The 15,106-nt window shown below is 53.9% G+C and overlaps 1 protein-coding gene across 5 annotated transcripts in view; it reads left to right on the forward strand.

The window, feature by feature from the left end:
• Window positions 1-14,993, forward strand: part of HECTD4 (HECT domain E3 ubiquitin protein ligase 4) — a 153,112-nt gene extending 138,119 nt beyond the window's left edge. For 4 of the 5 annotated variants that reach the window (XM_079762554.1, XM_079762556.1, XM_079762557.1 and 1 more), the window contains exons 65-76: window positions 1,398-1,504; window positions 2,386-2,509; window positions 3,557-3,747; window positions 4,368-4,514; window positions 5,247-5,366; window positions 5,898-6,053; window positions 7,537-7,640; window positions 7,780-8,001; window positions 9,935-10,101; window positions 10,425-10,620; window positions 11,239-11,461; window positions 12,271-14,993. In XM_079762554.1, the coding sequence (XP_079618680.1) occupies window positions 1,398-1,504; window positions 2,386-2,509; window positions 3,557-3,747; window positions 4,368-4,514; window positions 5,247-5,366; window positions 5,898-6,053; window positions 7,537-7,640; window positions 7,780-8,001; window positions 9,935-10,101; window positions 10,425-10,620; window positions 11,239-11,461; window positions 12,271-12,407 (1,894 nt within the window). In that variant the 3' untranslated portion in view covers window positions 12,408-14,993. The remainder of the gene's footprint in view (window positions 1-1,397; window positions 1,505-2,385; window positions 2,510-3,556; window positions 3,748-4,367; window positions 4,515-5,246; window positions 5,367-5,897; window positions 6,054-7,536; window positions 7,641-7,779; window positions 8,002-9,934; window positions 10,102-10,424; window positions 10,621-11,238; window positions 11,462-12,270) is intronic. The other variant, XM_079762555.1, reaches the window with a different exon arrangement.
• Window positions 14,994-15,106: the final 113 nt, after the last annotated feature.

Consider the following 15,106-nt stretch of genomic DNA (forward strand, 5'->3'; position numbering starts at 1 on the left):
TGAATATGTGCATTCTTTTAAAATATATTTTTATTGCTTTCAGAGAGGAAGGGAGAGGGAGAGATAGAAAGAAACATCAATGATGACAGAGAATCATTGATCGGCTGCCCCCTGCAGGCCCTCCATCAGGGATCAAGCCTGCAACCCGGGCACATGCCCCTGCCCAGAATCGGACCCAGGGCCCTTCAGTCCACAGGCCGATGCTCTATCCACTGAGCCAAACTAGCTAGGACTGAGTACGTGCATATTGAAAAAAATTGAACTACCAAGCATAGCGACTGCTTTTAATTAACATTTAAGTACATAACTTGTGTTTATGCATATCTATTCTCTTTTTACATGTTAAACGGCTAAAATAGTACAAAATTTCCAAGTATATGCAATGAAAAGCCACCCTTCTCTCCATCCATCCTCAAGCCTCCCGGCCCTTGAGACAGCCAGTGTTACCTCTGTAGCCTTCCAGAACTCTCTACACACAAGCAAATGCATACACGCCCAAAGCGGGGAGCTGTGCTCACTGCCAGTCCTTGCTGTTTCCCTTTACTAATTTTGCACAAAAAGAAATTTGTCATTTTTTCTTTTTAATATGGTTTTTATTTATTTTAGAGAAAGGAAGGGAGAGAGAGAGAGAAATAGAAACTTCGATGAGAGAGAGACATCAATTGACTGCCTCCTCACGCCCCCTTCTGGAGATCGAGCCTGCAACCCAGGCATGTGCCCTGACCGGGAATTGAACTGGTGAACTCTTGGCTCAATCACTGAGCCATACCAGCCGGGCCTCATTCCTTTTTGTAAATGGCTACATACTATTCCATGTGGATATGCATACATATTAATAGAATTTTCTTTAGATATGGGCTTATGACTCGTAGTTGAAGTTCTGATAGCAAAGTGTTACCTAGCAGAAGTCTTTAGAGGAATTGTTTAAATAATCAGAAAATAAGGGGTCTTTTTATTCATTATAAATAAATCATGCTTTTAAGTCAGTTCTGTCCGCTAGAACTTCTTGTGGGGCTGGAGCTGTGCTGTTTCCCGGCTGGGCCATTCCAGACGTGGCCACGTGCGAGCACCCGAAATGTGTGGGTGCAGCCAAGGAGCTGAACTTGTGATTTTATTTTACTAATTTAAATGTAAGGAGCTACATGTGCTCCTGGTTTCTTCCTGGAACCACACCTGAAAAGTGTTTATTCAACGTTTTTCATATTTGACAATATCATTTGTCCTGATAATTTGCTCAGTAATCTATTCTGGATCAGAACAAAGCTAATCTCAAACCCAGCCCCGTCTGAACCCTAAGCCGTAGTTGGGGGTGTGAGCTAATGCATAGGTGAGGCTCCACGTTCCTCTCAGGAGGAGGGGTGGCGCAGGCATTCTGATTCCAGTGTTTTGGTCTACAGCAGATCTGCTTTAAGTGAGAAGAAGCCAACTGTGAAGCCCAAGTCCCCGGAAAAGAGCAAGCCAGATGAAAAGGACCCCGAAAAGTCACCCACCAAAAAGCAAGAAGGTGAGTGAGCGCCGTGGGGCCCATGCAGGCTTGGGAGCGGCTTCCTCCTGGGGATGTGCGGTCCACCGGGAACCAACCTCTGCTTTTGCCTGACTAGCTGGGCGCCCTTGGCTTTAGTTTAGGCAGGGGCAGCATTTCCAAAGACACTGGGGCGACATACCTGGCCCAGAATGCTGCTTTGATGACCATGAACTTAAGGAAGTCAAAATAGCAGCTCCAGAAATCTCTATTATAAAAACCCCTTGGTCGTAATCCCGTCATGCCTTAACGACCGAAGACTGGTCACCAGGAGGCTGAGTGCACCAGCGCTGGTGGGGTTAGGGTTAGGGTTAGGGTTAGGGTTAGGGTTAGGGCTGCGAGCTCAGCAGCAGCAGCAGCAGCGGTGGCAGGTGGGTGGGCAGTGAGCGCAGGTGGGCGGGGCCATGCGATTTCACATGCTGGGCTTCTAGTATCATATCCAGGCAAAGACTAGATGACTGTAACTGAAAGTAAAATCTGGACATCTGCGTGGGAATTCTCTTTCAGAAGGTTCTTACCTGGAACATTAGAATTTTAGCCTCCTAAAGGCCCAGGCAGAGTTGGAGAAAGCTATTCTCATTGTCACAAAACTAGTCGGGAGTGTTTGAGATTAGAGAGAGAAGGGACTGTCGGAAAAGCACCGCACTACTTGGTGACCGGACAGGTGACATGAGGCTGCGGCTTGGGGACCCCAAAAGGTTAGGTGATGCATGTAGGTAGCAGTGGGTGGAGATGGCTGGAGTGACAGGCGATAGAAGGGGACTAGATAGATTGGCCCTGAAAGAGGATGCAACCAGAGCATGTTGTGCGGCCCCACTGTGCGCAGTTCTCACCAAGTTCCTAACACAGACACTTTCCATCAGTCCCAGAGGAAAAGTATCTGACTTTGGAAGGATTTCACAAGTTTGTTGTTGACCGAGCCAAGCAAGACATCCGTAGTGTCTGGAGGGCGATTTTATCCTGTGGTTATGATCTCCACTTTGAGAGGTAAGAGGTCCCTCAACCCCTATAAGAAGGGTTTTCAGCCCCTGGGTGCCTCCCCAAGAAAATACTTCCTGTGAAGCCATTCTCTCTGCCATTTTTAATGCCTATTGATTTACTTTCTAATTCTTCATATGGTAAAGTGGGTTTCCATACCCATTTGAAAACAAGCCCTGTTCTAAACAACAGAAATTCATTTTCTCCCATTTCTGGAGGCTGGACGTCCAAGATCAGGGTGGAGCAGCGTTGATTTCTCCTGTGGCCTCTCCTTGGCTCACAAATGGTCCTCTGTGTGAGGGCATCCCTGCGGTCTGTCCCTCTTGTAAGGGCCCCAGTCCCACTAGATTAGGGTCATCCTATGACCTCATTTAATGACCTCTTTAGAGACCCTGTCTCCAAATACAGCAGTCATAGTGGGTTTCAGCATATGAGTGGGGGAGGGAAGGGAAGAAATACATTTCAGTCCCTAATGGGGACGGTTTCTTATTCCAAAGAACCTTTTCCCTCTGAGTCTTTCATTCCCTCTATCCCTGTCAGGCACAGCAAGGTCACTGCTCTTGAGTCTTCATGGTCAGACACATCTGCTTTCCTCTTTCTAGTTCTAAGTGAGCCCCAAGCAGACAAGGTGTTTGCAAACCAAAACAATCTCCTTGCCCTCTCCCTCCAGCTCCCTCACCCCATCAGGAGGTGCTGGGCATGGAGAAGGGACGGCTGCGAGAAGAATGCTTTCTATGAGTCTGTTTGCAGAGTGGAGAAACTGTTTTGTACCTTCCTTGGGGCGCAGAGGGGATTGCAGTTGGGCCTGGGCTTCATGGGGCAACATGTTTTCTGACTTGTTTTAAAAACCAGTAAACAGATGAGTTTGGGGATTTTGTTGAAAGGGGAATCACCCACTTTGGATGAGAAATTATATTTTAAGAGGGGAGGGAACAAATTGGACAGCTAACTAATTCTAAAGCAACGTGTCTGTAATAGCTAGAAGGGCTCGCTCCTGTGTGTCATGGGCTCTGGAGGGCAGAAGCCCCCGCCCCACCGCGTCCTTCTGCCCCCTAGGTGCGCCTGCATCGATGTCCGCCACGCGCACAAGGCCTCACGGAAGTGGACCCTGGAGATGGACGTGGCGCTCGTGCAGTACATTAACCGGCTGTGCCGCCACCTGGCCATCACGCCCGCGCGGCTCCACCCCCACGAGGTGTATCTGGACCCCGCAGACACCACCGACCCCAGAGTGGCCTGTCTCTTGAGTATGTGGCCCTGGGGAAATGCCTTTCTGGACACGCGCCGCGTGCACTGCCCTGCCCTGTTGGGGAGCCCCCAGGACGGTACCAGGAACACACACATAATGCGCACAGGAAAAGGACGTTCTCTATGCGCCCTGGAAAATGGCCGCTGCCACGTGTCGGCAGATGGGCCGGGCTTGTTTCTGTGCCTGTCCCCACGTGTACCCCAGGCTGCTGCTGCGCCTGCACACCCCACAGCCACACTCCGCTCTCTCCTGGATACTGTGAAGGAAGTCGTGGGCACGGAATTGTCCAACACCGGCCTCTCCCAGATGGAGAGGGGACCAGTGTGCGGACAGACAAAGGGTGGTGTGCCAGAAGCCCTCCTTCCGGGTTAGAGCTCACATGGGGGAGGCGCACAGGACTCTGCACTGTGGTTGCAACTCCCTATAAGTTAGCAGTTACTTCAGAATTACAAGTTTAAAAATACAATACACAGTCAACCCAGGGCCTCCCGCTGATTGTCTCAGGCACATTGGGGGATGAAACCCACTGTGGGCAAGGACCACCTGAGTTCGTTCACAAATGGAGTCTCAGCCTTGCTCTGCTGAGACCCCAGCCTAACTGGCCCCCTTGCCCCACAGACGTGCCCATCGAGAGCCTGCGCCTGCGCTTCGCCCTGCTCCAGTCCCTGAACACCACGCTGGAGACCTTCTTCCTGCCCCTGGTGGAGCTGCGCCCGACGCCCATGTACACCCACAGCATCGCGGCCCTGCTGAAGGAGGCCAAAGGTCAGTGCCTGGGCCCTCCAGGGCCGGCTGACAGACTGTCATGTCATGTCACGTGGCCATTGCCCACATCCAGGCCACTGCCCAGGATGACACCCCCACACCCAGCCGTACACTTGACATGCAGCTCTCCTCCGGAGCAGCTGGTCCACCCGAGAGCAGTTACTCTGTGCTCGGCAAACACACAAGTTAAAGCTCTGCTTCCCAGAGACGGCCATGAACGGACGAGTGTCCTTCCAGATTTTTCACATACAAATAGACCCATTTTTGTCTTATTTTTAAAATCCGAATGTGTATTATGCGTTCTGTTCTGCAACTCCATTTCCTGTTTGGTAACCTGCCTCGGAGACCTCTGTGGGCATCCACAGAACCGCCTCACCTTACAGACCACCTGTCGGCGCTCACAGCTTATTCACAGCCTTTCTCTATTGATAGACACTGGGGTGGTTTTATTTTTGCTGTTTCAGGAAATGCTACAGCAAACCTCTCTGTTCACTATGTGTTTGGGTTTGTCTTTCCACCAATGGTGTCTCCTGGGCGTGACAGAGTCCACAGGTTTGTAAGTTAACATTCAGGTAGATCCTAACCAAGTGTCTTGCATCAAGACCATTGAGGCCCCCACCCAGGGCCTGAATGAAGGGCGTCCAGGAGGACACAGCGTGGCCTCCACGGGGCCTCGGGAACAGGGAAGGAAAGAAGCAGCCCCACCCCAGCCTCTCCGATTCCTCCCGTCAGGGCTGATCTTCTATGACACGAAGGTGACTGTCATGAACCGGGTGCTGAATGCCACCGCGCAGAGGACCGCTGACCACGCGGCGCCCGAGATCACTCTGGACCCCCTGGAAATTGTGGGAGGTAAGACCAGCTACACAGACCAGAACGTGCAACAGCAGCGCTTGCATTCACAAACAAGTGAGCTCGCACACATGGAAGAGCCTCCAGGAGAAGGGAGTCCAGGGCTGGGGGCCAGTCCTCATTCACGTGGCTTCCACCGGCAGGCCCCTCGCACGCACGCAGAGAGCTCTGCCCTCCAGGCAGCAGGAGGAAGGGGGAGGGACCCTTTCCTTACATCTCGCCCTGGCCACACCCACTGCAGGGGAGGGTGGGACAGGTAGACTTCATTCTGGTTGGCCAGGGACCTGCTGACATCGGGTTTCTGGCACCACAGAGAGGGGCCTGGGGGGGGGCGGTGACCTCCCCAGGCGACAAAAGGAGGGACCAGAGGGGCTGACAATTAGAGTGACTCCACCAGGGCACCACTGGAGGGAAGTGAAGATGTCCCAGAGCAGAGAGGGGCCGGGTGAGGGCTGAGAAGCAAGCAGAGATGGGAGAGGGGCCCAACACTGCCACGGGCTGGGGGTGTTCTCAGTTCCTCTCTCTTTCCAGGGGAGATCAGAGCTTCTGAAAACTCCTACTTCTGCCAAGCTGCCAGGCAGCTGGCCTCCGTGCCATCCTCTCAGCTTTGTGTCAAACTGGCTAGTGGCGGCGACCCCACCTATGCCTTCAACATCCGCTTCACCGGGGAGGAGGTCCATGGCACCAGTAAGTGGCAGCCCCATCAAGCCCCATCCACTCAGTCGAGGGTGGAGCCGTGTTTAGAGTACATTTCCTGTGCTGATTTTTAGCCTAAACTGCCAGGAGTCCCCCCATTAGCAAGAGTCAAAGCCACATCCTCATCCTCTGCTCTGCAGAAGCCAGGACTGCCCCCAGGTGGGAACTGTCCGCCAGCCGGGCTCAGGGACGCACCTCTGCTTTTGCTGTTTCTGCGCCGGGCAGCATGTCCTCGGTGCAGACTGACCTCCGCCCCAGGGGCGCCCCTGGCTGAGGGTTGGTTGGGCTGAGAGCTTATAAGTGCTCCGTGAGAGAGAGGTCATTTGGAGCCCCTTTCGGAAATGGACTTTCTGTCATTTCACTCTGTAAGGATGAGGAAAAGCAACTCAGAAAATGTTCCCTCATGGTCCTTTCGGTCACTTTTAGCCCCAAACAGTCAGGAAATGTGTCCAGTCTGGGTGGGAGAAGCCCAGCTCTTCACCTGGGTGCTCGGGGAGGCTGCTGGGGCAGCTCCGTCTCCCTCCCCACTGCCTGGGAGCACCGTCCCAACAGCACTGGGTGCCCTCTGCCTTCTCCCCGACGCCCAGTGCTCAGAACGAGCCAGGCCCTGCCCAACCCCTGCCCTTCTCAGAGCACCTAAATGTCACAAGAGGCCAGCATTGCCCCACTTCGCAGACCTGGGCCCCCTCAACGTTAAGTGGCTTCCCCACGGTCAGGCAGCTACTGGGGTTCAGCCCAGGTCTGTCCGATTCCAAAGCCCCGCCCTTGGACTTGGTGGCTTCAGCAGGCAGATCTGCCTCTTCGTGGGAGTTGAGTGAGGGCCAGGCCCTGACATCTGTCCCCAAGCAGGTCTCCCACATGGCTCTGGTCAAGCATGCACAGTTGTCCTCAGCTCCCTGACTGTGGGGCACTGACCAGGAGCACACAGGGGAGAGGAGGCCCAGCCACAGAGAGGAATTTTGCAAGAAACCCAAAGGCACCTTGGGAGTGGCAGCCACGGGAAGCTGATCACTGCCCAATGCTCTTTGCATGTGTTCACGCGTCATCCATTCGCTTTTGCGTTCACTGAACAACACTGAGCACCCGGGCCTTGGCGGGCGCAGCGCTGAGTGAAACAGGTGCCCTGCTCTTGGCACAGAAGGTGGACATGGAGCCACAAGCCCGCAAACCTGTGAGCTCGCAGCTGTGAGAGCTGCCTCCATAGGGCCTGCGTTTGACTCCTTGATACCGGCCTGTGAGGTTGGCAGAATTCCTGTTCCCATCTGATAGAGGGACCGAGGCCACCCAGCTAGTAGGTGACATGGCAGGATTGGACCCCAGGTCTCCCGCCCAGCCCGCAGGCAGGTTTCCTTTCCACTCCACCTGCTGCGGTCCGGCTGGCCGATGAGTGCTGTTCCCAGCGCGGACAGGGCGTGCGGGGCAGGGGGGCTGGCGGAGCCCCAGTGCTGATGGGGCTCGTCTGTCCCTCCCGCAGGCGGTTCTTTCCGCCACTTCCTGTGGCAGGTGTGTAAGGAGCTGCAGAGTTCCTCGCTGTCCCTCCTGCTGCTGTGCCCCAGCTCAGCCGTCAACAAGAACAAGGTAAGGCACCCGAGGGCCAGTGGCTCAGGGTGTGTCCTCATCAGCTCTGCCCTTTCACAGGCCTTCCTGCCTGGCTGGGCCAGCTCTGGGACACGTTTCCCCGCCCACTCAGTCACCCCATCTCTGCCTCCATGTGCAGGGCAAGTACATCCTGACCCCCAGCCCCATCACCTATGGGGAGGAGCAGCTGCTGCACTTCCTGGGGCAGCTGCTGGGAATCGCAATTCGAGCAGATGTCCCTCTGCCCCTGGACCTCCTGCCCTCCTTCTGGAAGACACTGGTAGGGGAGCCCCTGGACCCTGACCAAGACCTGCAGGAAGCAGACATACTCACGTACAACTACGTCAAGAAATTCGAAAGTGTAAGTGAAAAGCACGTTTATTCTGGGGGACAGCAGGGCCCCAGAGCAGTGCCCTGGACCCTCCCTTATTGCCACCTCTATGGCCCCAACTAAAGACCGGTGGGATCTCCCGAGGAGCATAGGAACGCCTGCCATCTCTGGCCACAAGGCTTCCCTCCCTGACCACAGCAGCCGCAGCGGGTGGCCTGACCAGCCCTCCTAGGCCTCCCAGGGACACGGGGAAGAGTTCCCGGCACCCGAGTGAACAGAGGGGTTGGGTGGGAAGTGCTACAAGCAGACCAGTTTCACTTGAAAGAGCTTTCAGGACCTCACTGAGAGCACAACTCAGTTCTGGGGCCTCCTGAGATTGGAGGGAAGGCAGAGGGAATGGAGCTCTTAGTCCCTCCCCTGGTGCAGTGGGACGAGAGACCATCCCTCTCTGCACAAAGACCAGCGCCCCGGTGCCCAGGCTCTGGTGAGCCTGTGGGAGCCCTCAGGGCCGTCCGTGCATTCAGCAGGCATGAGATAGGTCTGCCTTGGGCTCCCGGGCTGCTGGGGGGCTGTCCTCAGACTTCCTCCCACAGGCCAGGGGAGAAATAAGGCCCAGAGAGGGGAGCTGGCTGGAACGAGGGTACCAGTTGGGCCCAGGTCTGTCCACTGACAGGGGCCCTCTCTCCTCACCCCTCTCCTCAGGTTAGAGACGGCCGGTGGTGTGGCCGAGGCCTCCAACCTAACCCCTCTCCTTGAGGCCAGCTGCCTGTGCTGCAGGGGAGCTGGCTTTGTGCCTGTCCATGGGGACCTCAGCTGAGGGAGGTTGTCAGCTGATTCTGGCACAAAACTTGAGGGACCCTCTGAGGGCCTCTTTGCCAGGCGCTCTGTAGTCGTCCCCTTAGCCACCACTTGAGGGCAGACTGTTCCAGGGAGCAGCAAAGCCAAGATCCTGGATGGCAGTTGGCTTGTCAGCAGCAAAAGGGAGGATGGATTGTCCAGACGGTCAGAGCAGGATTCCCCATGGTCTGGGCATTTGTGAGTGCCCACCAGGCACTGCTCTGACAAGTCCTCCTGGGGCTGTGGGTGGCAGCCTGGGCCTGGGGCAGGCAGGGGTGTAAGAGGTGTCCAGGCAGATAGTCCAGCAAGGCTTCTGTCTGAAGGGGCTGGGCAAGGCCACCAGGAACACCAGATCTACACGGGGTGGGGGACGGGGAGGGGGAGGCACACGACCCAGGAAGAAACGCTCTCAGCTTCTGCCGGGCTGCCTGCAGCCTTCACCACGGAGGCAGGTTGCTGCACAGGACACTGCGTGCGCAGCCCCTACTTGCACCTTCACCACCCAGAGGAGCAGCTTATTCTCCGCTGGGTCAGATCCTGTCATCTCAGTAGCCCAGTGTGCACATCGCTGTCTTTTGAAACATAATTTTGGTGTGCCAGATGGTGGAGGAGCCCACATATCGTCCGCAGATGGGGTTAAGTCAGGGCTCTCTGCTGGCAAGTGATAGAAAACCCAACTCAAACCAGCTTAGGGAAAAAAAAAAATTTTAATGACTTGCTATTAAAACTAAATGTACACAGCCCTAACCGGTTTGGTTCAGTGGACAGAGCATCAGCCTGCAGCTTCAAACCAAATCCAGGTGCTCAAATGACAGCATCAGTACCTGGTCTGAGGTGACCCCAGCAAGACAAGGTGATCCCTCTCACGATCATGTCCACATCCGTGAATGAGGCTGCTGCTGCCGAACAGAAATAGGACAAGCCCTGCAGTTGGGGTCTCACAGGCCCAACCCTGAACTGATGGCAGGCTCTGATTGGCCAGGCCCATGCCACGTGCCATTCATGATGGCGAAGGGTAGCCCCCACCCAAACTGTGCCTGCTCTTTGCCCATCTGGAGGTCGAGGTTGTCTTCCTGGGGGCCTGGGAGCGGGCGGGCAGTTAGCCTCTGTCTGCCTCTGCCTCCAGATCAACGACGAGATCGAGCTGGAGGCCCTGTGCGCCGAGATCGCCTCCCAGCACCTGGCCACTGAGAGCCCCGACAGCCCCAACAAGCCCTGCTGCCGGTTCACCTACCTGACCATGACGGGCGAGGAGGTGGAGCTGTGCAGCCGCGGCCGGCACATCCCTGTGGCGTGAGTGTGTGTGCACGGAGGGGACTGGCCAAGCTGGCCGGCGGGGTCTAACAGCGGCACAAGGGTCCCGGTTAGGTGACAGGCAGCTTTCACCAGCGGGAGGGAAATGAGGCAGGACGCTGGGCATCAAGAAAGATGGTGGACTGTCTTCAGCAGAAGGACGTTTATATTAGAAAATACCAGCTGAGGTGGGTGACACCAGAGGTGGGATAGGAGAGTTCATTGAGCTGCCAAGACTGGGAAACCTGGGTAACTGGGCACCTAGGAGCAACCCCATCAGCTGCCTCGGCCTCCGCCCTGACCGTGTCCCCCTGACGCCACAGGTGGGAGAACAAGGACATCTACGCAGCCGCCATCCGGAGCCTGCGGTTGCGGGAGCTGCAGAACGACGAGTGCACCACAGCCGTGCGGGCGGGCCTGGGCTCCATTGTGCCCCTGCAGCTGCTCACCACGCTCAGCCCTCTGGAGATGGAGCTGCGGACTTGCGGCCTCCCATACATCAACCTCGAGTTCCTGAAGGTCAGTGCTGGGGCTGGGCGGGCAGGCAGGGCCTGTCCCAGTACTTCCTGTGCCCCAGCACCCTCCTCCTCGCATGTGGGAGAAGCTATGCTCAACCCTATCTCACAGCTGAGTAACCTAAAGCTAAGAGATAAGTCACTTGCCAAGTTCACACAGCCAGCAAGTGGCAGAGTCAAACTTTGTAGCCAGATCACCTGCTTCCAGAGCCCAGGCCTTAAGCCACCATTCTGAGCTGATGGACTATTCTTGCCAAGACCCCTCCATGCTTCAGCCCATGCCAGCTTCCCTCAACCGGGCCCTGTGTCCCAGGGTTGCTTCTTCCTACTTGAGAGACCTTGCCCAAGTGACTTCACCTCTAGTGGGAACGGTGACAGGACCTGCCCAGTGGGGTCAGAGTGGTAACGTGTATAAGCCCTGCTGCCAGGTCTGGTGCCCAGGCCACAGTCACACAAACCAGCACTGATACAACTAACTTCGTGGTCACTGTCTCATAGTCCTCGCCCTGGGTCCTGTGCCATCGTTTCCCCGCTGCACTCTGTCTTGGGATTGGCCTGCCCTGGGGAGGCCCTGGGTCAGCAGAGGCCAGGTCTGCTCACATCGGGGGACCTTTCTTCCCAGGCCCACACCATGTACCAGGTGGGGCTGATGGAGACGGACCAGCACATCGAGTTCTTCTGGGGGGCCCTGGAGATGTTCGCCCAGGAGGAGCTGTGCAAGTTCATCAAGTTTGCCTGCAACCAGGAACGCATCCCGTTCACCTGCCCCTGCAAGGACGGGGGCCCCGACACAGCCCATGTGCCCCCGTACCCCATGAAGATCGCCCCTCCAGATGGCACAGCAGGTACTGCCCTCCCTGGTCATGTGCTAAGTGGGGAGAAGGCCCTTCTCTGATTAGAATGGGGCCCTGCATGAGGGAGGGAGAACAACAGATCAGGGACCCCAAACACTAAAGCCCAGACGTAAGTGGGGGAAAGGCCAAGGGTAACATGCCTCCCAAACCTGACCTTCACCAGGTAACAATACAGGTCCAATGTGATATATTTTCCAATATTTGTAAAAGCTAAAAATCTAGACATGTTTTAATCTTTCAACTTTTAAATGCAGCAAAATAGCCCTAGCTGGTTTGGCTCAATGGATAGAGCATCGGCCTGCGGACTGAAGGGTCCTGGGTTCGATTCCAGTCAAGGGCATGTGCCTCAGTTGCAGGCTCCCGGCCCTGGTTGGGGGCATTGCGGGAGGCAACCAATCAATCTATGTGTCTCTCTCACATCAGTGTTTCTCTTTGTCTCTCCCTCGCCCATTCACTCTAAAAATCAATGGGAAAGAAGATTAAAAAAAACAAAACAAAAAAAAATAAATAAAAATCAATGGAAAAAATATCCTCGGGTGAGGATTAAAAATACTTTTTGAAAAAATAAAATAAATGCAGCAAAATAATTTAATTAAAAAACAAACCCTTTGCTGTCTGCAATAAGATTCCCTCTCAGGTCAGCAGTCTGGTGCCTGTGCTGGACAGCAGTAGTGTGTCTGCCTTTTCTCCTCCAGAATCTTCTCCTGCACCACCTCCCGTGCCACGTGAGGGCCAGCCAGGCCTAGGTCTCCCTGGGATCCCAGCCCAGCCCTCTAACACTGACCCCATTTTTCCCATAGGTTCCCCAGACTCTCGCTACATCCGCGTGGAGACGTGCATGTTCATGATCAAGCTTCCCCAGTACTCCTCTCTGGAAATCATGCTGGAGAAACTGCGTTGTGCCATTCACTACCGCGAAGACCCCCTAAGTGGCTGAAGGGAGGGAGCTCCAGAGTTAGGCTGTCACCGAGGCACTGCTCTGCCGGCTTGGGAAGCCTGCCACCGCAGGCATGTCCCTCCAGGGAGGGCCCTGCGTGAGGAGTTGGCGACATTTTGCTTTTCTGAACTTTTGTCCACATTCCAGGGCCTCCTGGAAGACTTAACCTTTTGTATTTGTACGTTTTGTGATGGGTTGGTTCTTTTGCTACCGTTCATGGTGTTTATAGGGTAGTTTAGTTCCCAGTTTGTGTCTCATTTGATCTTCCTGGACACTGTCCTTCGTGGCCACCAGATTCTGATGCCCTCGGGCCCCAGATGGTTCCACATCACAGAACCACCCAGCAGGAAGTTGGCGATGAGACGCCATCGCCCACTCAGAGTCCTATTCCTTCCGAGAACACATCCACAAACAAGCCTGTGGCCAGGCCTGCCCCACCTACCTGGAGCCAGAGTTTCTCCTGGACACGGCTCCTGCAGGCCTCCTTCCATGGTTGGACCAGTTACCCAAACATGGGGGGTTTATGTGTTCATCTTTAGAGCCTTGTTAATGGTCTGGGTTTTTCTGAGGAAAAGTCCACAGTGGTCCCCACATCCCTTCCCAGACTATCTCTGCTCTCCGTCAGTTCTGGGACCCTGGTCTGCGTTTCCCCGAGTGCTTCTCAGGAGCAGGCGACCAAAGGGTTCATTCCCGACGTTGGTTCGCAGAGCCAGGCGGGTGCGTCCCCGCTCCAGGAGTTGAGAGGGACAGTGCTTGAGACGGACTGGATAGGAAACACGTGATGCAAGCCTTCCCCCTCCTGTGCTCAGAAACAGCCCTTCCTCGCTGTGGTGGGATGTGAGGAGCTGAGGAAAGGGTCCCACGCCCACTTTAAAGAGCTGTCTGAGGTGCTCTGCTCAATTCGGGGTCTGCTTCAGTGACTAAGACCTTCCAGTCCAGATGGAGACGCAAGGGAGGTCCTTCTGCCCCTCTGGCTGGGCCCGCCCAGCACCCCCCTCGCTGCCCCATGTGTGCCAGGGCTGGGCTGCCCCAGCTCACCCACTGCCCCAGCATTTGTGCCCCACCTGGGTCTTTGTCCAGTGGTACTTTGTTGAAGAGCAGCATATGCCGTCTTGTTGGACTGTCATTTGGGCCTTGCCAGTTCTCACAGAATTCATCACTGTATTTATTGTATAATATTGTGAATATTGGAAGTTCTGAGTGAGTGCCGAGAGGTGGTTTTGGAGTGTGAATGCTGGTGAGAGGAGGGTGTGCTCCTCCTTCCTTTGCCTGATGGAAACGTGGATTTTTGAGCCGTTAGCATCCCTCTCCTCCGTTATTCCTAGGAACTGCATTAAGGACCATTGTAGAAAAGATCCCCTCCCCTAAGGAAAAGATAAACTTGGGTTAACTGTCCAGTTGCATCACTTATATTGGATGCAGGATCAGTGTCTGGAGGCGAGTGCCTGCAGTGTCCCCGTCTGGAGAATGGTTGGCCACTGCCTCATGTGGCACAGCCCCCTAGACTGAAGTCACAGCAGGATGCAGTCCTGACAAGGATCCTGTTTCATTTCTGCATAATGAAAGAGCCTTTGGATTTATTAGAAGTGGTTTTTCCTCCTGTATTTTTAAATTCTTAGTTCCCTCTAACCCTTCCCATCCCTTGAATGAATTCAGAATTCTGTCAGCTACCTCCCCACGAGGGGATTGGGAAGCTTCTGTTGGCCAATCACTTGATTAGATGATAGCTGTGAGTTACCTGCTGCTAACATGACTGCTTCTCCCAGAGAGCACATTGAGGTCCAGACAGATCTAAACCTTGGCCCTAAAACACATGTGCTGTAAAGTTACTTGATGTGTATTTATTATAATTATTTATGGTTGCATTTAACAAACTTTTCATTCAATTTGATGCTATTTACACCATTGCTGTGTAAAGAAAGCTCACTACAGGAACAAAGTCTCACCAATAAATAATCTTCATCTAATTTTGATTTTCCCTAAGAATTGTGTGATCATCTACTCTTTTTAAAAAAATTTTAATTTTCAGTTACAGTTGACATTCAATATTATTAGTTTCAGGTGTACAACATAGTGATCAGACATTTACATCTTATGAAGTGATCACACAGATCTAGTATCCACCTGATACCATAATTGTATTATTGACTATATTTCCTATACTACTTTTTACAACCCATTTGACTGTTTTTATAAGTGGCTATTTGTACATCCTAACCCCTTTACCTTTTTCACTCATCCTCCTAAACCCCCTCCCATCTAACCATCCATTTGTTCTGAAGTTTCTTCATTAGGTCCATCCATGTTGTCGCAAATGGCAATATTTCATTTTTTTATGACTGAGTAATACTCTGTTGTACATTTACACCATATCTTCTTTACCCATGTCTACCAACAGACACTTAGGTTGCTTCCATGTCTTGGGTAACGTAAGTAATGCTGCAATGAATATAAGGGCACCCCTGTCTTTTCAAATGAGTGATTCAGATTTCTTGAGATCAATACCCAAAAGTGGGATTACAGGACCATATGGTAGTTCTATTTAATTTTTTGAAGAACCTCCTTAATGTTTTCCATGGCGGCTCTGAGAAGCAGCTCACCCTGGATCTGCCAGGGTTCCAGGAAGCAGAGAAAGCCTAGTCCTGCTCACCTTCCCCCACACTCCCTGAGGTCTCCAGAGTGCACAGGAGAAGGAACCA

Source organism: Cnephaeus nilssonii (genome assembly GCF_951640355.1).
Source record: "Cnephaeus nilssonii genome assembly, chromosome: 22".
NCBI lineage: Eukaryota > Metazoa > Chordata > Mammalia > Chiroptera > Vespertilionidae > Cnephaeus > Cnephaeus nilssonii.